This window comes from Lissotriton vulgaris, chromosome 7 (genome assembly GCF_964263255.1).
Source record: "Lissotriton vulgaris chromosome 7, aLisVul1.2, whole genome shotgun sequence".
NCBI lineage: Eukaryota > Metazoa > Chordata > Amphibia > Caudata > Salamandridae > Lissotriton > Lissotriton vulgaris.
The window spans coordinates 502,483,697-502,500,578 of NC_141695.1; the positions used below are offsets into that span (position 1 = coordinate 502,483,697).

The 16,882-nt window shown below is 42.1% G+C and overlaps 1 protein-coding gene across 1 annotated transcript in view; it reads left to right on the plus strand.

The window, feature by feature from the left end:
* The window catches only part of DNAH9 (dynein axonemal heavy chain 9), a 1,435,662-nt gene that overhangs the window by 557,525 nt on the left and 861,255 nt on the right, over window positions 1-16,882 (plus strand). The window contains exon 35 of the mRNA XM_086930591.1: window positions 3,439-3,586. Within this exon, the coding sequence (XP_086786717.1) occupies window positions 3,439-3,586 (148 nt within the window). The remainder of the gene's footprint in view (window positions 1-3,438; window positions 3,587-16,882) is intronic.

The following is a 16,882-nucleotide window of genomic DNA, read 5'->3' on the forward strand; positions in this document are numbered from 1 at the left end:
AATTTTAAGACTTCTGACGTAAAAAGAGAACAAAACTCAGGGACATCCTTCGTGGTACGATATATATTAATTTAGTGTAGGACCATATCATCAATTTCATTTTAATTATGAGGAAATGACCATTAGAATTGGAATACCTAAGTAATATTTCAAGATCTATTTTTTGCAAATAAGATAGCAATTCCATTTTTTTTATTGAGAGCAGATGAAGAAACAATAATACCCACCCATTTGTTGTTCATGTATGCTAGAATAGTGTCATCGACAGGAGTTTCCTGTTATAAACAAATATCAGCCTTATGTTTAGCTGGGTAATCCAAAACGTTAGTACGCTTAACAGGATGCCGTAAACCTTTAACATTAAAAGACACAAGTTTAATACCGTGAATATTAGACATCATTGAAAGGACTTATGTAGAGAAGAAAATAAAGAATTAAAAGAAATGACAAAATATACATAGTTCTGTAGAAAAAGAAAGAAAAAGAATGCAACAAAATGACCAACATATAACAAAGACAACATATAGACAGAAATAGAATTCTTGAATCGCACACACGCATAACAGAATAACCACTCAAAACGTGCCCAGTAAAGAATTACATCAATTTAGGTGAACTATAAGTGCATAATAATCTAGTTTCTCAAGTAACATTTTCATTAGTTTCCATGGAGAGCTGCGAGTGTTAGTCAAAGTATAGACGAAGGTCATCCGGACGTTGAAAGGACTTCGACAAGCCATCTTTCCATATTCGCATAGTAGACAGATTGAAAAGTTCAAATTTGAATCCACAACTTCTCAATCTTGGTCTGGACTCATTAAATTCTTTATGGATTTTTACAGTTTCCTTAGCAAAGTCTTGATGAATAAAAATGTTATTACTGTTGACCACTATAGATGGAATTTCTCTTGATGATTTCCGTATTGATACAAGATGGTGATAACGCAACACCTTCAATATCATTTGACAAGGTTTAGTTTGATTTGGGCTTCTAAGTGAAGGTATTCTGTGAGCTTTGTCGATCTCAAATGTTTCTGTAAAGTTTAGCTGTAAAACGTCAGGCAATAGGTTTTCTAAGTACATTCTACAGTCATTACTTTCCACATCTTCTGGCAAATTGAAAATTCTTAAATTATACTCCCGATTACAATTTCCCAAATCGAGCAATTATTGATTCATTAGTTTTATTTTCGCTGCAACCGGAATAAGAGCATCCAATTTAGTTTTGTTTTCTTGAATTTTAATAATTTTGTCAGAAACATTCATTGAAATGCTTGCCATATCTTTGCGCAAATTCTTAATTTCTGATACAATAGTGTCTGTGTTAGTACTAGTAACCTGCATTTCATCAAACAAATCAGTTAAGGAAGGTTCACAAGATTCTACAATTTTAGACTTGACTGATGGAGGTGAAGGAGTATTTTTTTTACATTTGTTAAGAACCAAAGGGGTATTTTTACCCTCCATTGTACCAAGTTAATTATTTAAGGGGGTGATCTGTTTAACTTATAGTTTCCAAGCCCTTAGAAATAATGCAGTATAATATAGCTCTGTGCAGCATCTAAAACCAACTGTGGGAGAATGCAGACCAGAGCTGTGCCCTTTTCTGCCTGTGGTTCTGCCCTCCTGACAGAGAAAATCAGAAATACCTGAGGGGAAGCACTGCTGAAAGGAGCTCTCCACAAATCACCTTCAACCTCACCATAAAACGGATAGAAAGTCCTCCAATGGATGCCGATGGTGTTTGAGGTCTCCAGGTACCATTATTTGAAGGAAAATAGCCCTTCTGGCTATAGAATTGTCATAAAACGAGCCAAAATCCGGAGATCAGTCCATGGCGGCCATCTTGATTAGCGACTCCTTTCGCCCGCTCAAGTGACTCCATACCATTTTCATTTTAATTGTGGAATAACTCATGGGCGTCATTTAGGGCTCACCAGAGGTCACAGCTGTGACCCCTGGTTCTCCCTTTCCTACCTCTAGCACTGCCTTTGCGACCCCTGACCTTAAAGGTGTCAAATTCAGTGCCAGGAACACAGGGACAGCTGGGGCTCCACTCTTTATTTTCTGTCAATTTATTTATTACACTAATAGTGAATAAATAAAATATATTATTCACTAATAGTGTAATAAAAATTGAGTACAATATGCTGGTTTATGCCCTCTCTTGACAGCTAGATAAGTAAAGTAAAATGCTCTTAGATTTATGTTGGGTGTATGCTTGAGAGTGTGTTTATATGTGAGAGTGTATATGTGTGAATTTGTGTGTATTTGTAAGTATGTGTGAGTAAGTGAAAGTGGAAGTCAAAGGGCATGTGATGTCACTTCCGCTACCCTTGCCATTTAAGTGAATTGACATCCATGAATTTACTTGTCTTTATTCTGTTCCAAGGTCAATTCCCTAAGCTGTAGTCTGGTCAAAATAGAGCTTGTAACGTTGTTATGTCGCACTTCAGTGCACCTCCATAATGGGATCACTTGATTTTATTTCTCTAAACAAGATAAAAGTAGAGTATAATGATGATCAACCATTGTTAATGCTTACAAGGTAAAGGGAATATGACACAATTGGGCCTGATGTAGGTAATCCCAGATTACCGATTCTTAAATACCGAATCATACCGATTTGGTATTTAAGAACTGGCAATCGGGATGTAGGTAATTTTACCGATTTAATTACCGAATCGGTATGATTCGGTAATTACCAAATCGATATTTACCGATTCGGTAATTGCCATTCATTCCTATGGGCCTGGAGCCTGGAGGCCCATCGGAATGAATGTCAATTACCAAATCGGTAAATAGCGATTCGGTAATTCGGGGAAACATAGAAGGGTGGCAGGGTGTCACTTTGACAACCTGTTGCACCCCTCAATTGTGCATGGGTGCACATGTTACAGACATACATGCCCTTAGGGCATGTATGTCTGCAACATGGCACTGTGTTAAAAGCAAAAAAAATGCTTTTTAAAGGGTTTTCATTATTTACCACCAACTTCTAGTTGGTGGTAAATAAAGAATTCTTAAACCCCTGTAGCACTGATTAGAGTTACCGAATCTGTATTTTAACATGCCCCTACATCCCAAACTCCAAATACCGGTCGGTAACGGCCGAAATCGTCCGTTACCGTCCGGTATTTGCCTTCCTACATCTGGCCCAATATTACCACACTTCGAGCAGTGAATCAAATATTTTTCTAAATCAGTTGCTTCTTTTTTGAAGAAACAAAATTAAATGTTCTGCTACATGTCTTTAACATTACTTCGATAGTGACTTTACCTTAGTGTGGAGGAATGATTATTAATGGACAGTCAAAACACTGAAAACAATGTTGTGTAATTATAATTGTGTTTCTCCTCTGCTTAAAAGTAGTGTGTAAGTCATACAATGAGGACGGGCCAATAGATGAACTCATACTTAATTTCTTCTTTTATCAGGAATCCTTTACATCAACCCTGCAGACCTGGGGTGGAATCCTCCAGTGACCAGCTGGATAGACAAGAGAGAAGTACAGTCTGAGAGAGCGAATATGACAATTTTGTTTGACAAGTATCTGCCACTTTGTCTGGACACCTTAAGAACACGGTACTGTGGTGTATAACTTTAACCATAATATTAAAGAGATGGTCTCTTCAAGAAAATACCAGGGCGTGAAATAGTTACAAAGCCACGTTTAAGAGATGATTGGTGAAACATGAAAACAGTAGTTCAGTTCATATTTTTTTATTTCAGGAACTAGCCCATAAAACATACAGTAAAACGATAAAAGCATTCTTTTAAATGCCAATAAAAAACATAGCTCATGTACGAAATATACAAGCAAGTACAAAGCAGGAGACGGAATCATTAGAGTTCATTCAGCACAATACTAAATGGAGCATCAAGGCGACCAAGAAATAAAAACTTCCACTTATACTGGAGATGCTTCAATCATGATACATATGTCAATTTAAAAAAGTGTACAGACAGCAGTTGAGATTATTACATTCTATTCCAGGTTACGTATGTTATGGTAAACAATCTACCAGTTGGTATATACACCTACGTTGCCCTACATACACAGATCAGTAAGGCACATATTGGATTGTCACAGCAAAATTTCTGAGGATTTTCCTATGCGCCTAACAGCTTGTAAGTAGCAACTGAGACTTAATGCCATTGAAGTGCTGCAGTCATATCTTAATATTTGATAGGCTTCGCTGTAATGTCTTATGCCCAGAGTAATACAAATCGGCATGATATAGGACCTCCTGGATTTGGCATATGTCGGGCAATAGAAAAATAAATGTTCTACATCCTCATTACTGTTGGTGCAGAATGAACAATTCTGTGATTTCAAACCATTCGGATCCCATTTGTGTATATATTTATTCACTAGTAAAGTGCCAAGCTTAAATTTGATAAGCAGGGTGCGGTCTAGTTTTGGTACTAAGCATCTATATATGGCTCTAGTGTCAGTACAGATGTAAAAGCCAACAACCAATCTGTCAGCCCACCTGTTTTGATGTTACGGTGGTATGAATCAATCGTATCGGTCCAGAGTTTTTCCTCAACATTTAGCTTGAAAAACAGAAGATGCGTCCAATGATCAGCTCCAACTGACCTTTAAAGAACTTTACAAAACTGGGTGTTCAATGCATTAATTCCAGTATGGCAGAGTGAGATATCACACAGGTGTAGTTACACATCTTTAGACTTATGAAAGAAAAAATACAACAAAATATACTTTCAAAAATACTATGATCTGAAGCAAATAGATCCTCTACATAACCTAACACTGTCTAGCACACTTCTGTCAGGACGTATATGGGTCAAAATCAACAGATCCTGCATTGCTCCATAGAGTTCACTGTTCCTCACTTTGACGACCAAAGTTGTTTCATAATTGCTCCCTATAGCACTCTTACTGCATTGGTCTTTTCTTATGGTTGTGCATGCTATGATGTCATTCTAGGATCTGGTTCTGTCATTTGCATGCGTGTTGCCACTTGAAGAGATCATGTCTATTCCAAGACAACAGTAATGTACTGAAGACCATATTGGACACACCCATGAGGTCAAGGAGAGTCTGGGCAGATTGCTGTCTTTCATAAAGGTTGACAAGGAAGTCATCTCCTCATCACTTTGAAGCAGCAGTGGGGTCCAATAATATACTCCAATTGACTTTTACACAGTGTTATAGTATAGACACTGAATACTATGATGTAACTGCTGTGCTAACCAGAGGGACTTCTTAGCACATAAGTACCTAGATACCATCATTTACCTCCTATATATATTTCAAGATACCCTACTTACACTCAGATTTCATTAATGCTCCCTGTGCACAGTATGCATCAACTTGCTGTCATGGTCTAACTTCAATATTACATACTGTGATTGTACAATACATGAGACTTGAATTTGCTTAGAAATCTTAATGGCTATAGTTTTTTTAGTTAGTAATAATTTAAGGCGTGAAGACCTAGAGGATTAAAGGCCAGATGTAGGTGGCCATTTACCGGCCGGTAACGGCCGATTTCGACCGTTACCGACCGGTAAATGGGTTTTTGGGATGTAGGGGGGCAATTTTACTGATTCGGTAAATTTACCGAATCGGTAAATTTACCAAATCGGTAAAATACCGAATCAGTATTTTTACCGATTCGGTAACTCCTATATGTAGGTGGGACACTTCTGAGTCCCAAAGGCCTTTCAGATTCGGTATTTTACCACCCAATCCAATTGGGTGGTAAAATACCGAATCCAGGTGTGCATGCACATGTGTGCATGCACACCTATACCATGTGACAGACAGACATGCCCTTAGGGCATGTCTGTGTGCCACATGGCACAAATGCCTGTATTTGGGGTGCTAGAGGGTGTCAAAGTGACAACCCCTGCACCCTTGCTGGAATCGGTATTTACCGAATCGGTAAATACTGATTTGGTAATGCCCATTGATTCCTATGGGCTTCAATGCCCATAGGAATCAATGGGCATTACCGAATCGGTATTTACAGAATCGGTAAATACCAAATCTTAACGATTCGGTATTTACCAATTCTGTAATACCTACATCCCCTCCCCCTCTATTTTACCACTTCTTAAATACCGAATCGGTAAAAATCGGTATTTAAGAAGTGGTAAAATATAATTACCTACATCTAGGCCTTAGCTATTTATTGGAACAAGCATTTCTTAGTCTATGATATTTCCTAGAAATGTCCTTTTTATTGCAAACTCTCCCTTTAAAAGAGGTCACAGAAATGATGCTGCATACACTAACTCTGAAAACTCCAGTTTGAACTGAAGCGGTTAGTAGGCTCAACAGCATGACTCCAATGTGCTTTCAAAATATAAAGATATTTCATTTAATTAATTTTACTAGCCTGTTTCATTTACTGTGGATTCTTTTTGCTTGTATTCCTTCTCGACTGCTCCAAAGCTCACATACACATCACTGGTACTTTAGAGCTGTATAAGTGGCTGGTTAAAGTGCATTGCAGATCCTATTGTTAAATAGATGTCTGACCTGAACAAAGACAACCTCTTGTGAATTTCACTCCCTCTCAATAAAACTGAACCTCAATCCAGATTGAGACATCTGATCCAGGTTGAATATATTGCATTAGGTACTGCTGGGAAATTTAAGGTCAACTCTTACCAATAATCGATGCTGAGGTGCGAATCAATTTCCTCATTACTGAAGTCATTGACCCAGCACATAATGTCCGGTGTCCATGTGCATGCGAAGGAGTTGATTTTCTGCCAAAATTATGAAGTAGAGAAGTTGTATAGACTTTGGGTTTGGATCCTATAAAGACCCTCACCACTTCTATTGAACCTAACTGTAAGAAATAGGATTATTAATTGGGGAGGATGACTACCCACCTCCGCCACAGAGCAGACAGGCTTAACCTATGGTAACGTTTAAAGTATGTATAAAGTATTAAGCAGTAATGAAGTCGAAATGCAAAACATTGAAATTTCCAAATCGAATTAGCAAAATAGAGTACAATTTAATGAACAAAATGACAATAAAGTGACAAAATCTAATAAGGGGAATTGGAGATACAAATGTTTAAAGTTTTAAGTAGGAATAGTGCCATGAAAGCACAAAGTGCCTATGATAACCAATGGGTGCTCTAGACTAGGAGCTAGGTGCAATGACAGTGATGGAGCGCTGGTCAGATGCACCAACCTCAAAGATTCTACCATCTGACTTAGTACTTTAAGTCTAAATCCACCACAGGAGTAGACTTTAAAAGCATCCCAGGATCTCAAGAAGGTACATATAGACTCACAGGATATCAAGCCAGAGACCAATTCACGGCCACTTTCCACTTGTCCGCTAGTCAGTTGCAGAATCTGGTCTTTTGTAGCTTGATGTGTCCCTGTAGCTTTAACACGTGGTCAGCCTTATGACCCATGTAGTCCACTTCTTTGTCCTGGATACAAGAGGGAGCATGTCCAGGGCTCCTCTCTCACATCACAGAGAGCAAGTCTAGTCCTCTACTGTTCTTTCTCAGGTCCAGGATGTTCTGTAGTGGTGCATGGAGATGACTCATTATGTCTGTTCTGAACTAGTGTGTGGGAGATGCCACATTTATGCCTGTCCCAGGCTAGTGTGTGGGAATGACTTCTGGGCTGGGCACACCCTAACCAATAGGGTAAAAGTTCCCAGGCCCAACCCTACCCACTTTTGGAATTTTGAAGGTGGCGAAAAGTCTTCGGCCATAATAAACTTGGCCTCTGATAGCTGGAGGTGTGTGTGTAAGGAGTTTGGGGCAGTCAGTGTATCTCCAATAGGAGCAGATGTAAATTCAGCTTCGAGGAAACTCAGGCATGTTACAAGTAACTTTCTAAAAGTTACTTTTCATTAACATTTATTAAAAAGCATCTTTGCCATTGTAGCTTTAACACGTGGTCAGCCTTATGACCCATGTAGTCCACTTCTTTGTCCTGGATACAAGAGGGAGCATGTCCAGGGCTCCTCTCACATCACAGAGAGCAAGTCTAGTCCTCTTCTGTTCTTCCTCAGGTCCAGGATGTTCTGTAGTGGTGCATGGAGATGACACATTATGTCTGTTCTGTTCTCCAATAGGAGCAGATGTAAATTCAGCTTCGAGGAAACTCAGGCATGTTACAAGTAACTTTCTAAAAGTTACTTTTCATTAACATTTATTAAAAAGCATCTTTGCCATTGAATTGGATTTTGAATACTAATAAAAATAGTTGAAACGTTATTTTTTGTACTAGCCCCATTTCTGAGACACAGTTTAGGATTTTAATCTTTACTCTGGTTTTGTACATAAGATAGCCAAGCCTGCCCCAGTGAAAAATAGCTTTTGGGTGCTAGTCACTGTAAAGAAATATTAACATTACATTTCTACATGTCCTATTTTTAAGTACCATGTTCTCTGCCTTGTGGGCAGGGTGACGTTGATATTTCAAAGGGACGATTTGACCTGTCAAATGTGTTTATTTTGGTCAAATAGCAGTATTTTACACTTTGGCAGTCAGGCCACACAGGGTAGGCCTGAAACCATGTTTAGATTACCACTGTATTAGATAGCACAATAGGTGCTGCAGTATGTAGGAAGCTGGCTCTTTTTATAGTGGAACCAAACAATGTGCACTGTATAAAGAGTCCAGACAACCCTTATTGGTTTACAGAGGCAAAAATGATAACTCTAAATGATTTCTTTTGTGGTATAGTGGGCGAGCAGACTAGGCTTCTCAGAGTGTAGTGCTAAGCATTTGTTGTATTCATTGAGGGAATACATGAGGCACACGCTCAAGAATAAATCCTAGACCAATTTTGAAAAATAACTCCTGGTTGTATATAAATTTTGATACCAAGAACTTCGTAAAGTAAGTACTTTTTTAAACATTTAATTTAACAGGTAATTAAACTATTCACTTAAATGTATCTTTATGTAGCAATGCTTCCTTATTGGAGACAGGGCTAAGTATACAGTTATTTATGGTTGGTTTCTGGGGGTCTGTTTCAGAACTTAGGTTCATAGGGGGTCAATGTTCAAAGTACCACCAGCAGTTACTCGTTACCTGCCCTGGGGCATCTGGGTGCAGAGGTGCTGGTCGGGTTACGCCAGTGAAAAGAAGCTAGAAACAGGCTGCAGAGTGGGACAGAGAATTGTGGGGTGCTTCCAACGGGGGGCACAGGTCACAGGGAACAAGGGGGTATAGCCAGTTTGTTGGTACTTAGGCTCGGGCCCTCTGGTGCCTTGTGGAAAGGTCAGCTGGGCTCTGTGTGTTTTAGGGTCTTGCTGTTGTCTGTCTCGCCAGTTGAGGGTGTGAAAATCAGGACTGCTGAGTGACTCTGGAAGTGGGTCTCTGCTGTGCTGATTTCCCCCGACGGCTGCTCAGTCTCTGTATTGTTACAGTACCGACAGGACTTAAACAGGCCTTGGCTGCTGCAAGGAGTCCGGTGCCATGGGTATTGGTCCTGTGCGGCTTCAATTGCTCCTGGTTACCTCTCACTCAGTGGGAGACATATCTGACCTTCAGAAGACGCAGTGATAACTGTGCGCCAATCAGAACCAACATAGTGCTCGCCCATACAGAGCCCATTGAACAAAATCCCTGATTGTCTAGATGACCACTTGGGACCTGACTGCAAGGTTTTGATGACGATGCTTTGCCAATCCGAGTTCCCAACTGTGAGGCTTCACTTCAACGCATCAACCCAACTGCGTGAATTGTAAACGACGCATTGGGAATTTGAAGCCGATGCTTGTTCCATCCTAGGTACTTTTTTAGTGGGCCCTGCATGGGTCCTGTAGCTAGCCTGCACTCCATCTCGGTCGGCCTGAACTTTGGATTTACTTCGGTCTAGCATGACCTCAGGTAATCTTTTAGCACTATTGCGTTCTAGGCACTGTTTTTAGATTTAATATTTAAGTTTTGTATCATACAGATATATAGTCTCTATTTGTTTAAACTGGTGTGGAGTCTTTTTTGGGTGTTTTCACTGTTACTGTAATTTAAGTGTTGCACAAATACTTTACATGTTGCCTCTTAAGTTAAGCTTGACTGCTCTGTGCCAAGCTACCAGAGGGTGAGCACAGGTTAAATTAGGATGTGTACCTGACGCACCCTGACTTGGATTTTGGTCCCTACTTGGACAGGGTGCAAACCTCTGCCAACTATAGACCCAATTTCTAACAATCAACCTACACTTCCTGTCTCTTTTGCAAACTATTTTTCAACATTGCTTTCCATCTTTGTCACCTTCTTTCTCACTTTTCTGCCTTTTCCTTTTTTTGGGCAGGGCCAAAATATGATGATGAAAATAGCCTTGGCCTAAAAAATGCTTGCTGGTGCCTAACACATGCAACCACCACACGTTAAGCACTATTGATGTCCACTTCTAATTGTGAATCATCTCATAGCCTTTGAATGTGAAATCTCATATTTGAACTATCCAGTCTCTAATTCTTTTCATGTGCATTATCATATCATTTGCACCCTCCTCCTCCCAGTTCGATTACCTTTCCATTCTTTAGGTCTCATCTGCTAGACAGCGCTTGCACTTTCTGCTGCAAAACATATTATGGGCTGGCCAAGAACATACAGGGCCATGGAGTCTGCTGGTTGTTGGCTTTGATGTCACTCTTATTTGCCTACTTCATATTTGTGTCCCAGCTTGTCAATCTTGTGTTTATCCCTCCCATGGAGCATAGCCTCTTTACTATCTCTTTTGATCAGCTGGCTTCTATGATCCACTACTTGTATTTCTAATGCTACTTTTGTTTTAATCACTTCATGGAACTGCCTGTGTTTCCAGCTTCTCCCTCATATACTTCCCTCTATCTGCACTCCGTGTTGCTCTCTGTACCCAATGTGCTTCTCCCTCCCCCCCCTCCATGTTGAACTCACCTCCATGTTCTCCCCTGTCGCTTTCTCATCTATGTCCTTCTCCTCTGCCACTCCACGTTGATCTCTTTCGTCCATTAGCCCTGCAGCGCTCTACTTTGCTTGCTCTCTTTCATCTTTCCCTCCACCTGGCCCTCAGTGTTGTTTCTTCATCTGCACCGTCTGTGTTGCCTCCATCAGTGCCCTCCTTGTTGTTTCCGCATCACCTGTTTTAAAAATAAAACTCATCTGCAAGTTTTTTAAGTCTCGCCTGAGCCAGAGCATGCGTTGCACTGGAGAGACTTTTAGTAGGGGGCTTCAAAAAGCTGACTGCACGCTTTTTGCTTGTGTGGCATAAAGCTTGCGGTTACGCACACAGTTTCGCGCAAAAGCGTCATCTGGCTTTCATCTCTCATCATGGCTCATTAAACGCATCGCTCGCGGGCACCCTTACAGCGCGCACATATTGCACACCACTCGCCAGACGTGCTTCCTTGTTTCTCTCATTATCCTCTCCACCCACCCCCTTCCTCTTCTGCCTTTCTTTCATTTTCTTATCACCGTCAAAAGACATGTTTTATTTCTCCAGCCTGCCTGAATATCAACTTTTCGCAGCCTGAACTACATTAACAGTGAAGGTACGTTTGTTGAGGGTTTAATATCCGGTAGTTCCATTACGTATTTCCCAAAGCAGGCATGGGCAATGATCCCTGCCCTTTGTAATTGGGGCGCCTGCCACTCGCTATGAGGATGTAATTCTATTCCGGGGCGTGTGCGCTTCCTCCAGCTCTTTTCCTCTAGTGCTAGTATATCTACCCAGGTTCCATGCTCCCTCTTCGCCCGATCCCAGTCCTCAGATGCCGCTACCATGAGCACTTTACAGCGGCTGAATTCCCATTTATTTTCACCTGTCACTGCCTTTATCGTACCAGGAAATGCTTGCTTCCTTCGGCAACGATTAATGGATTTACAGGCTGTCTGATGCATCTTCCCTATTTTAGCACGCACATGGTACTGGATACTTAAGGAGCTAATCTTATCCTAGTAGGTGCTGCTCCATATGCATTACAGGAAAATGCCAATTTAGACTTAAAGGTCAGCGCTAAGCAGATAGCGCAGACACTTGTAAAGCATAGTCAATTTTTTTTAAACTATCACACGTTTGGATTGCTCTGGACTTTAATCGTATTTAGGGATAGAAGGTTATTTCTCATGCACACATCTTAAGTCCAGTTTTTAGCATGTCCCGCACTCTTTAATGACTTTCTATTGGTTCTTAGCTAGTATTTTTCCCCGTTGTTTTATATATCGCAAACTTGACCCGAAGGTTTCAGGTATCAGAGCGCTGTACATGAGCACCAGTTGCGTTACACAAGGCCACATCCATTTTTTTGTTAGGCACGGTGAGATTAAGTGATGTGCCCAAAATCACAGGATGATAAGCATCCCTGCCAAGACTCGAACCCGGTTCCCCAGCGTCCAGGTCAGCCGCTCTAGCCATAAGGCGACATCCTCTCCCCAAATATACAAAAAAAAAAAATTTGAGAGGGGGTGGGGTTGGGGCTCCTTGATAACCATCTCATTTCAGGGTAGGTTGTTATATATCATCTAAATAAAGTTTGGATTGATATTCGTCTCACACAGCGACAACATTTCTGTAAGACTAGTACACACTTCTACTGATACTCGTCCAGTAGAAATAGTATGCCTTATATAGTACCAAAACCACAAATTTCTGGTGCAAGGGGAAAAACAGCAAAAACAAAAGCATCTCTGAACATATTTTATTAAGTCCAACAGTGCGAAATTCTACATTATCAATGGGTGTGGTGTTGTAAGCTGCAATCCAAGAAAAATTAAACCACTTTACTCATCGTTTCTAGAACAATATTCGGCCAAGACGTAATGGCAGCCAAATGTTGCATATGCTCACTCATTTGAGTTCTGTATGTTTCCCAAAGAGGGTGGCATCCGGATTGTCTAGATTTTTATGACTGCTAGATGCCCTATACAGGACATGTACTTTTAGTCAGCAGATGATGGCCACTGAGATACAAAGCCACAAGTACTCTCATGTGGCATGCTGATTGCACATACTTCGTTTTCAGTGGTTTCATGGCACATATACCAAGGAGCAAAGTGTTCTGCCAAGTTCTACAGTGACACGGACAGTTACCACTATACACAAGACCAACAATATTATCACTACATATGCAATACACCCTTTCCCAGCTGTCAGTTTCATGTTATAGTCTAGAATTAACAATCACTAGCATAGCCAAGAGATGGCTCGCTTTCAGTGTGTTCTTAGCATCCATCCCTGCGGTGTGCTTACTATGACCTAAACAGGAGTGAGACTATTGAGGGTGTAAGTGGCCCACAAAGGAAATAAGAGAGGTAGGGGGATTTATAGATCATTAAAATGTTAATCCACTTGGACAGGGCTATCTGTCCCTCCCTACAGCATTTTATATTCTCCATCTGCACCTCAACAACGTATGAGCTGGGAGGGTAAGGTTCCATTCCAAAAGTAACAAGCATTGGCATAGCCAAAAGGTCTCGCCTTTGGGAACTCATAAGTGTTTAGACATGCAACAGTTGATGTTGTTGCACCAAGGATATTGTGCTGCATAACTAAATACTTATAAGGTCCCAAAGGCGAGACCTATTGGCTATGGCAATGCTTGTTTTCCTTTTAGTTACCAATCGAACCCTGATTGCCAGCTACAAAGAAAAAACAAGTGTGCGCATGCGTGATGGAGTAGCCTACAAAACGACGCAGCTGGCTGTGTTAAAGGCTTTCCTTTTTGTAAATTCCTCAGACATGCTGACCGCGTCAGTGATGCTGTGCAGCATGACTACAAAGCCAGTGTGTCCCAAAGGGCGAGACCTATTGGCTTTGCCCTTGTTCGTTTTCATATTCCCACCCTCTAGGTTTTGCAGCCGGCCCTTCTTCTCTTGTTAGCATTTCTGGGTGGGCATCTCTGTGTCTATGACTCAGACTCCCCTGCTAATCCTCATTGCTTTGAAAGGCTGCGCTGTTGGCAAAGTGCCTTTAATAACGCTTTCTATGCGGCGGTGTATTTGTCTTCTTCTTAAAGAGTGAAGCTATTTACCAGGCTTCACACTGTTCCCGTTTCTGTAATTCTGAAACTGCCTGTGCTAACCTTTCTTCCTAATAACTGTAATTAATTTTATGGAGGCCTTCAACGCGGCTGTGACTGCCGCGGCATTAGTTCGGAGACTGCCGCATGCTGCCCGAATCGCTTTTAGAAGTGAAAGATGAAAGAGTTTATTTTAACTCCACCGTTTGACTGTCTTTAAACTCCTCTCGCATGCAGAAAATCGTTGCCCCTCAGCGAGCCTTCGATTTCATTCCTTTCAAGAGGATCAAAGTTATAAATGTCTGAAACATATTATTACTTAACGAATTGAGTTTCCCTGCAGCCGAGGGGCGTAAGCATGGATTTTATTTCGCCCCACGAAGTACTGGTTGAATCGCTCGTCCATGGCAGAAGAAAGCCGAGTAAATCTCATTTCAGCCCTGGGATATGAGGACTGCAGATGCCTCCTCCGAACAGTGCACCTCGGTTTGCCTCTGTAAAAGGCATGCACACATATTTTGCAAAATGTTACTCTGCATCACGTTTTGTGATCTGTATCATCTCACACCTTAACTCTGCCAACTCTAGTTAAAAAGTATGCTGGATTTGCGGTGGATCAGTAAAAGGCAATTACATTGTATTGTAGGTACAAGTAATTGATGTACATCTGATTACTTTTTAGCATCTCAGACTGGCCTGCCAGTTCCCCAGGAATAGCCAGCGCAGTTTCTAGGTGTTTTGCCGCCCTAGGCGAGAATTGAAAAATGCCGCCCCCTCCCTTTTTCTACCATCACTCTCTCCCCCGTCATCCAGGCTAGAAGAATAAATGCATTAGATATAAAAAAAACTTGTATGATATAATCTGCCTACCCTGCTGACAATACCCTTGGCATGATTTTCTTCTGAGCTGACTGTACATCACATAGCAGTCTGTCTTCGTCTCACTGACTGTAAAGGTGTGTTAGTAGCCGCTCGCACCTGGTTCAGGTGATTGATTGTGAGAGCCACTGTGGTGCTTGCCAACGTAACTTCTCAGTGCGCCAAGTATCAGAGTCAGCAGAGCTTGTAATGTAGCTCTGTGTGACAAACTGTCAGTGGGGTGATGGTGCCACCAGCAGGGTTTAGCGCAGGTAGTGGGTGGCATGCAGGACCAGACCAGGGCGCACTGCTCAGTAATACAGCTTGTGGATTATGATGTGACTCGTTTTAGAGGTCCTTGTTGCTCAAATGGGTGTCATTTCTGTAATTTATATATTTTTCTTGTATTTCTTGCTAAATTTCGCTCGTGAATAAGTGTCACTCATATTCGTTGAAATGTCACTCATAATTACAATGAATTCAAGAAAATGTCGCACATAGCAATCTGAAACCTTGGCATCTATTCCTCCAGCCTCGCTCACATGCAGGGAGATTCCATCACCTCACCTCACTTCAGTCACAGGGCGGAGGGAGGCCTGGACAACATGGGGCCGCCAACGCCCACCCACCACCATCTTATGATCTTTAGCCAGCCTGACTGGCCTGCTGCAACAAACAGACCCGCCCCGCCCATGCCACCATCCAAACCTCACTCAGACACCCTGCCTTCATCTCATCCTCACCCCTCACAGTGCTGCTACCCCTACCCAGCTCTCGCCAGTCCGGCTGTGACCGTGAGTGAGGACGAGCTCCGGAGTCTCGGAGATAATGATTCACTCACAGCAGGCCGCCGCCTCATTTGCATTTAACATTAGCAGGCCTAAGTGAACAACATTATTAAATTTTTAGATAGATTGCATGCATCCGATCCATCCGAAATATATATTTATTAATTATTTGCGCAGCCAGAGGCCTTCGCTGACTGCGCTGACTCACCGGTGCACAGCACTGCTCAAGTCTGTCATGTACGTCCCCAACCCAAGGCCACCACGGCTGTGCTGTTTGCAGGGAGGCTTGTGGTGCTGGACTGGAGTGGGTCGGAGACAGTCAGGGATTAGAAGAGGGCCGGGAGTCGGGACCGGACGGTACAACAAGACTGTGTGGCACTGATGGCAGCCAGCAGCTGCAGTATTAATTATTTAATTCAAGTGGTTAATTCACGGCCATCACACAGGGGCCAGCCCAGCCAGGGGGCACCAGAGCAGCGCGCCAGCCGACTGTGCCGACACACACAGTCCGTCCCCCGCACGCGCCAAGAGAGATCGATTATGGCACTGGTGCGCTGTGAGCGTCACACTCACGCGGCGTCACCGTCACTGGGCTGCCCTCCCTGGCTGAAGCACTGCTCACAGATTGGCCACAAATTTTGCCCAGGGCCGTCATTGGTAGCGCTATCCAGCGCTACAAGATTGACGGCCCTGGGGACCCACACTTAGCAGCACAGCACTAGTGTGTCCGTCCTGCTCCACACTCGCCACTACTCTAGGGTGCGCGCCGCCCCCACCACTAATCTAGGGTGTGCGCTCGGGTCTAAAGTTTAAACTGCACAAGCAGCAGGTGCGCTTGCACAGTCAGTGCACTCCACTGCATGTTTTTTTGCCACAGCTGACAACACAATGCCGCCCTCACCATTTTGCCGGCCTAGGCAGCCGCCTAGTCCTTCCTAGAGGCAGAAACGGCCCTGGGAATAGCCTTACAAGACAATAAAGTGACATTAAAATTCAATTCTAGGACTGGAATCAACCACGTTGAGTCAATAAGGCTGAATTAAAATTGTAAATGTTATAGAATCAGCATATCAGAGGGACGTATTGCTATTTGCTGTCGGTTGTTTGCCTATTACTATTTTTCCAATGGTGTAGAGGTGGGAATGGTTAGGTGCTCTGTCCCATAGTTCTTTAAAACAGATAAATACAACTTTATCATTAAAATTTAAAGAGACAGGGCCTGATGGATTCTATCCAACATGTTCTTTCAAGGTACACGCATTGTAAAAGCA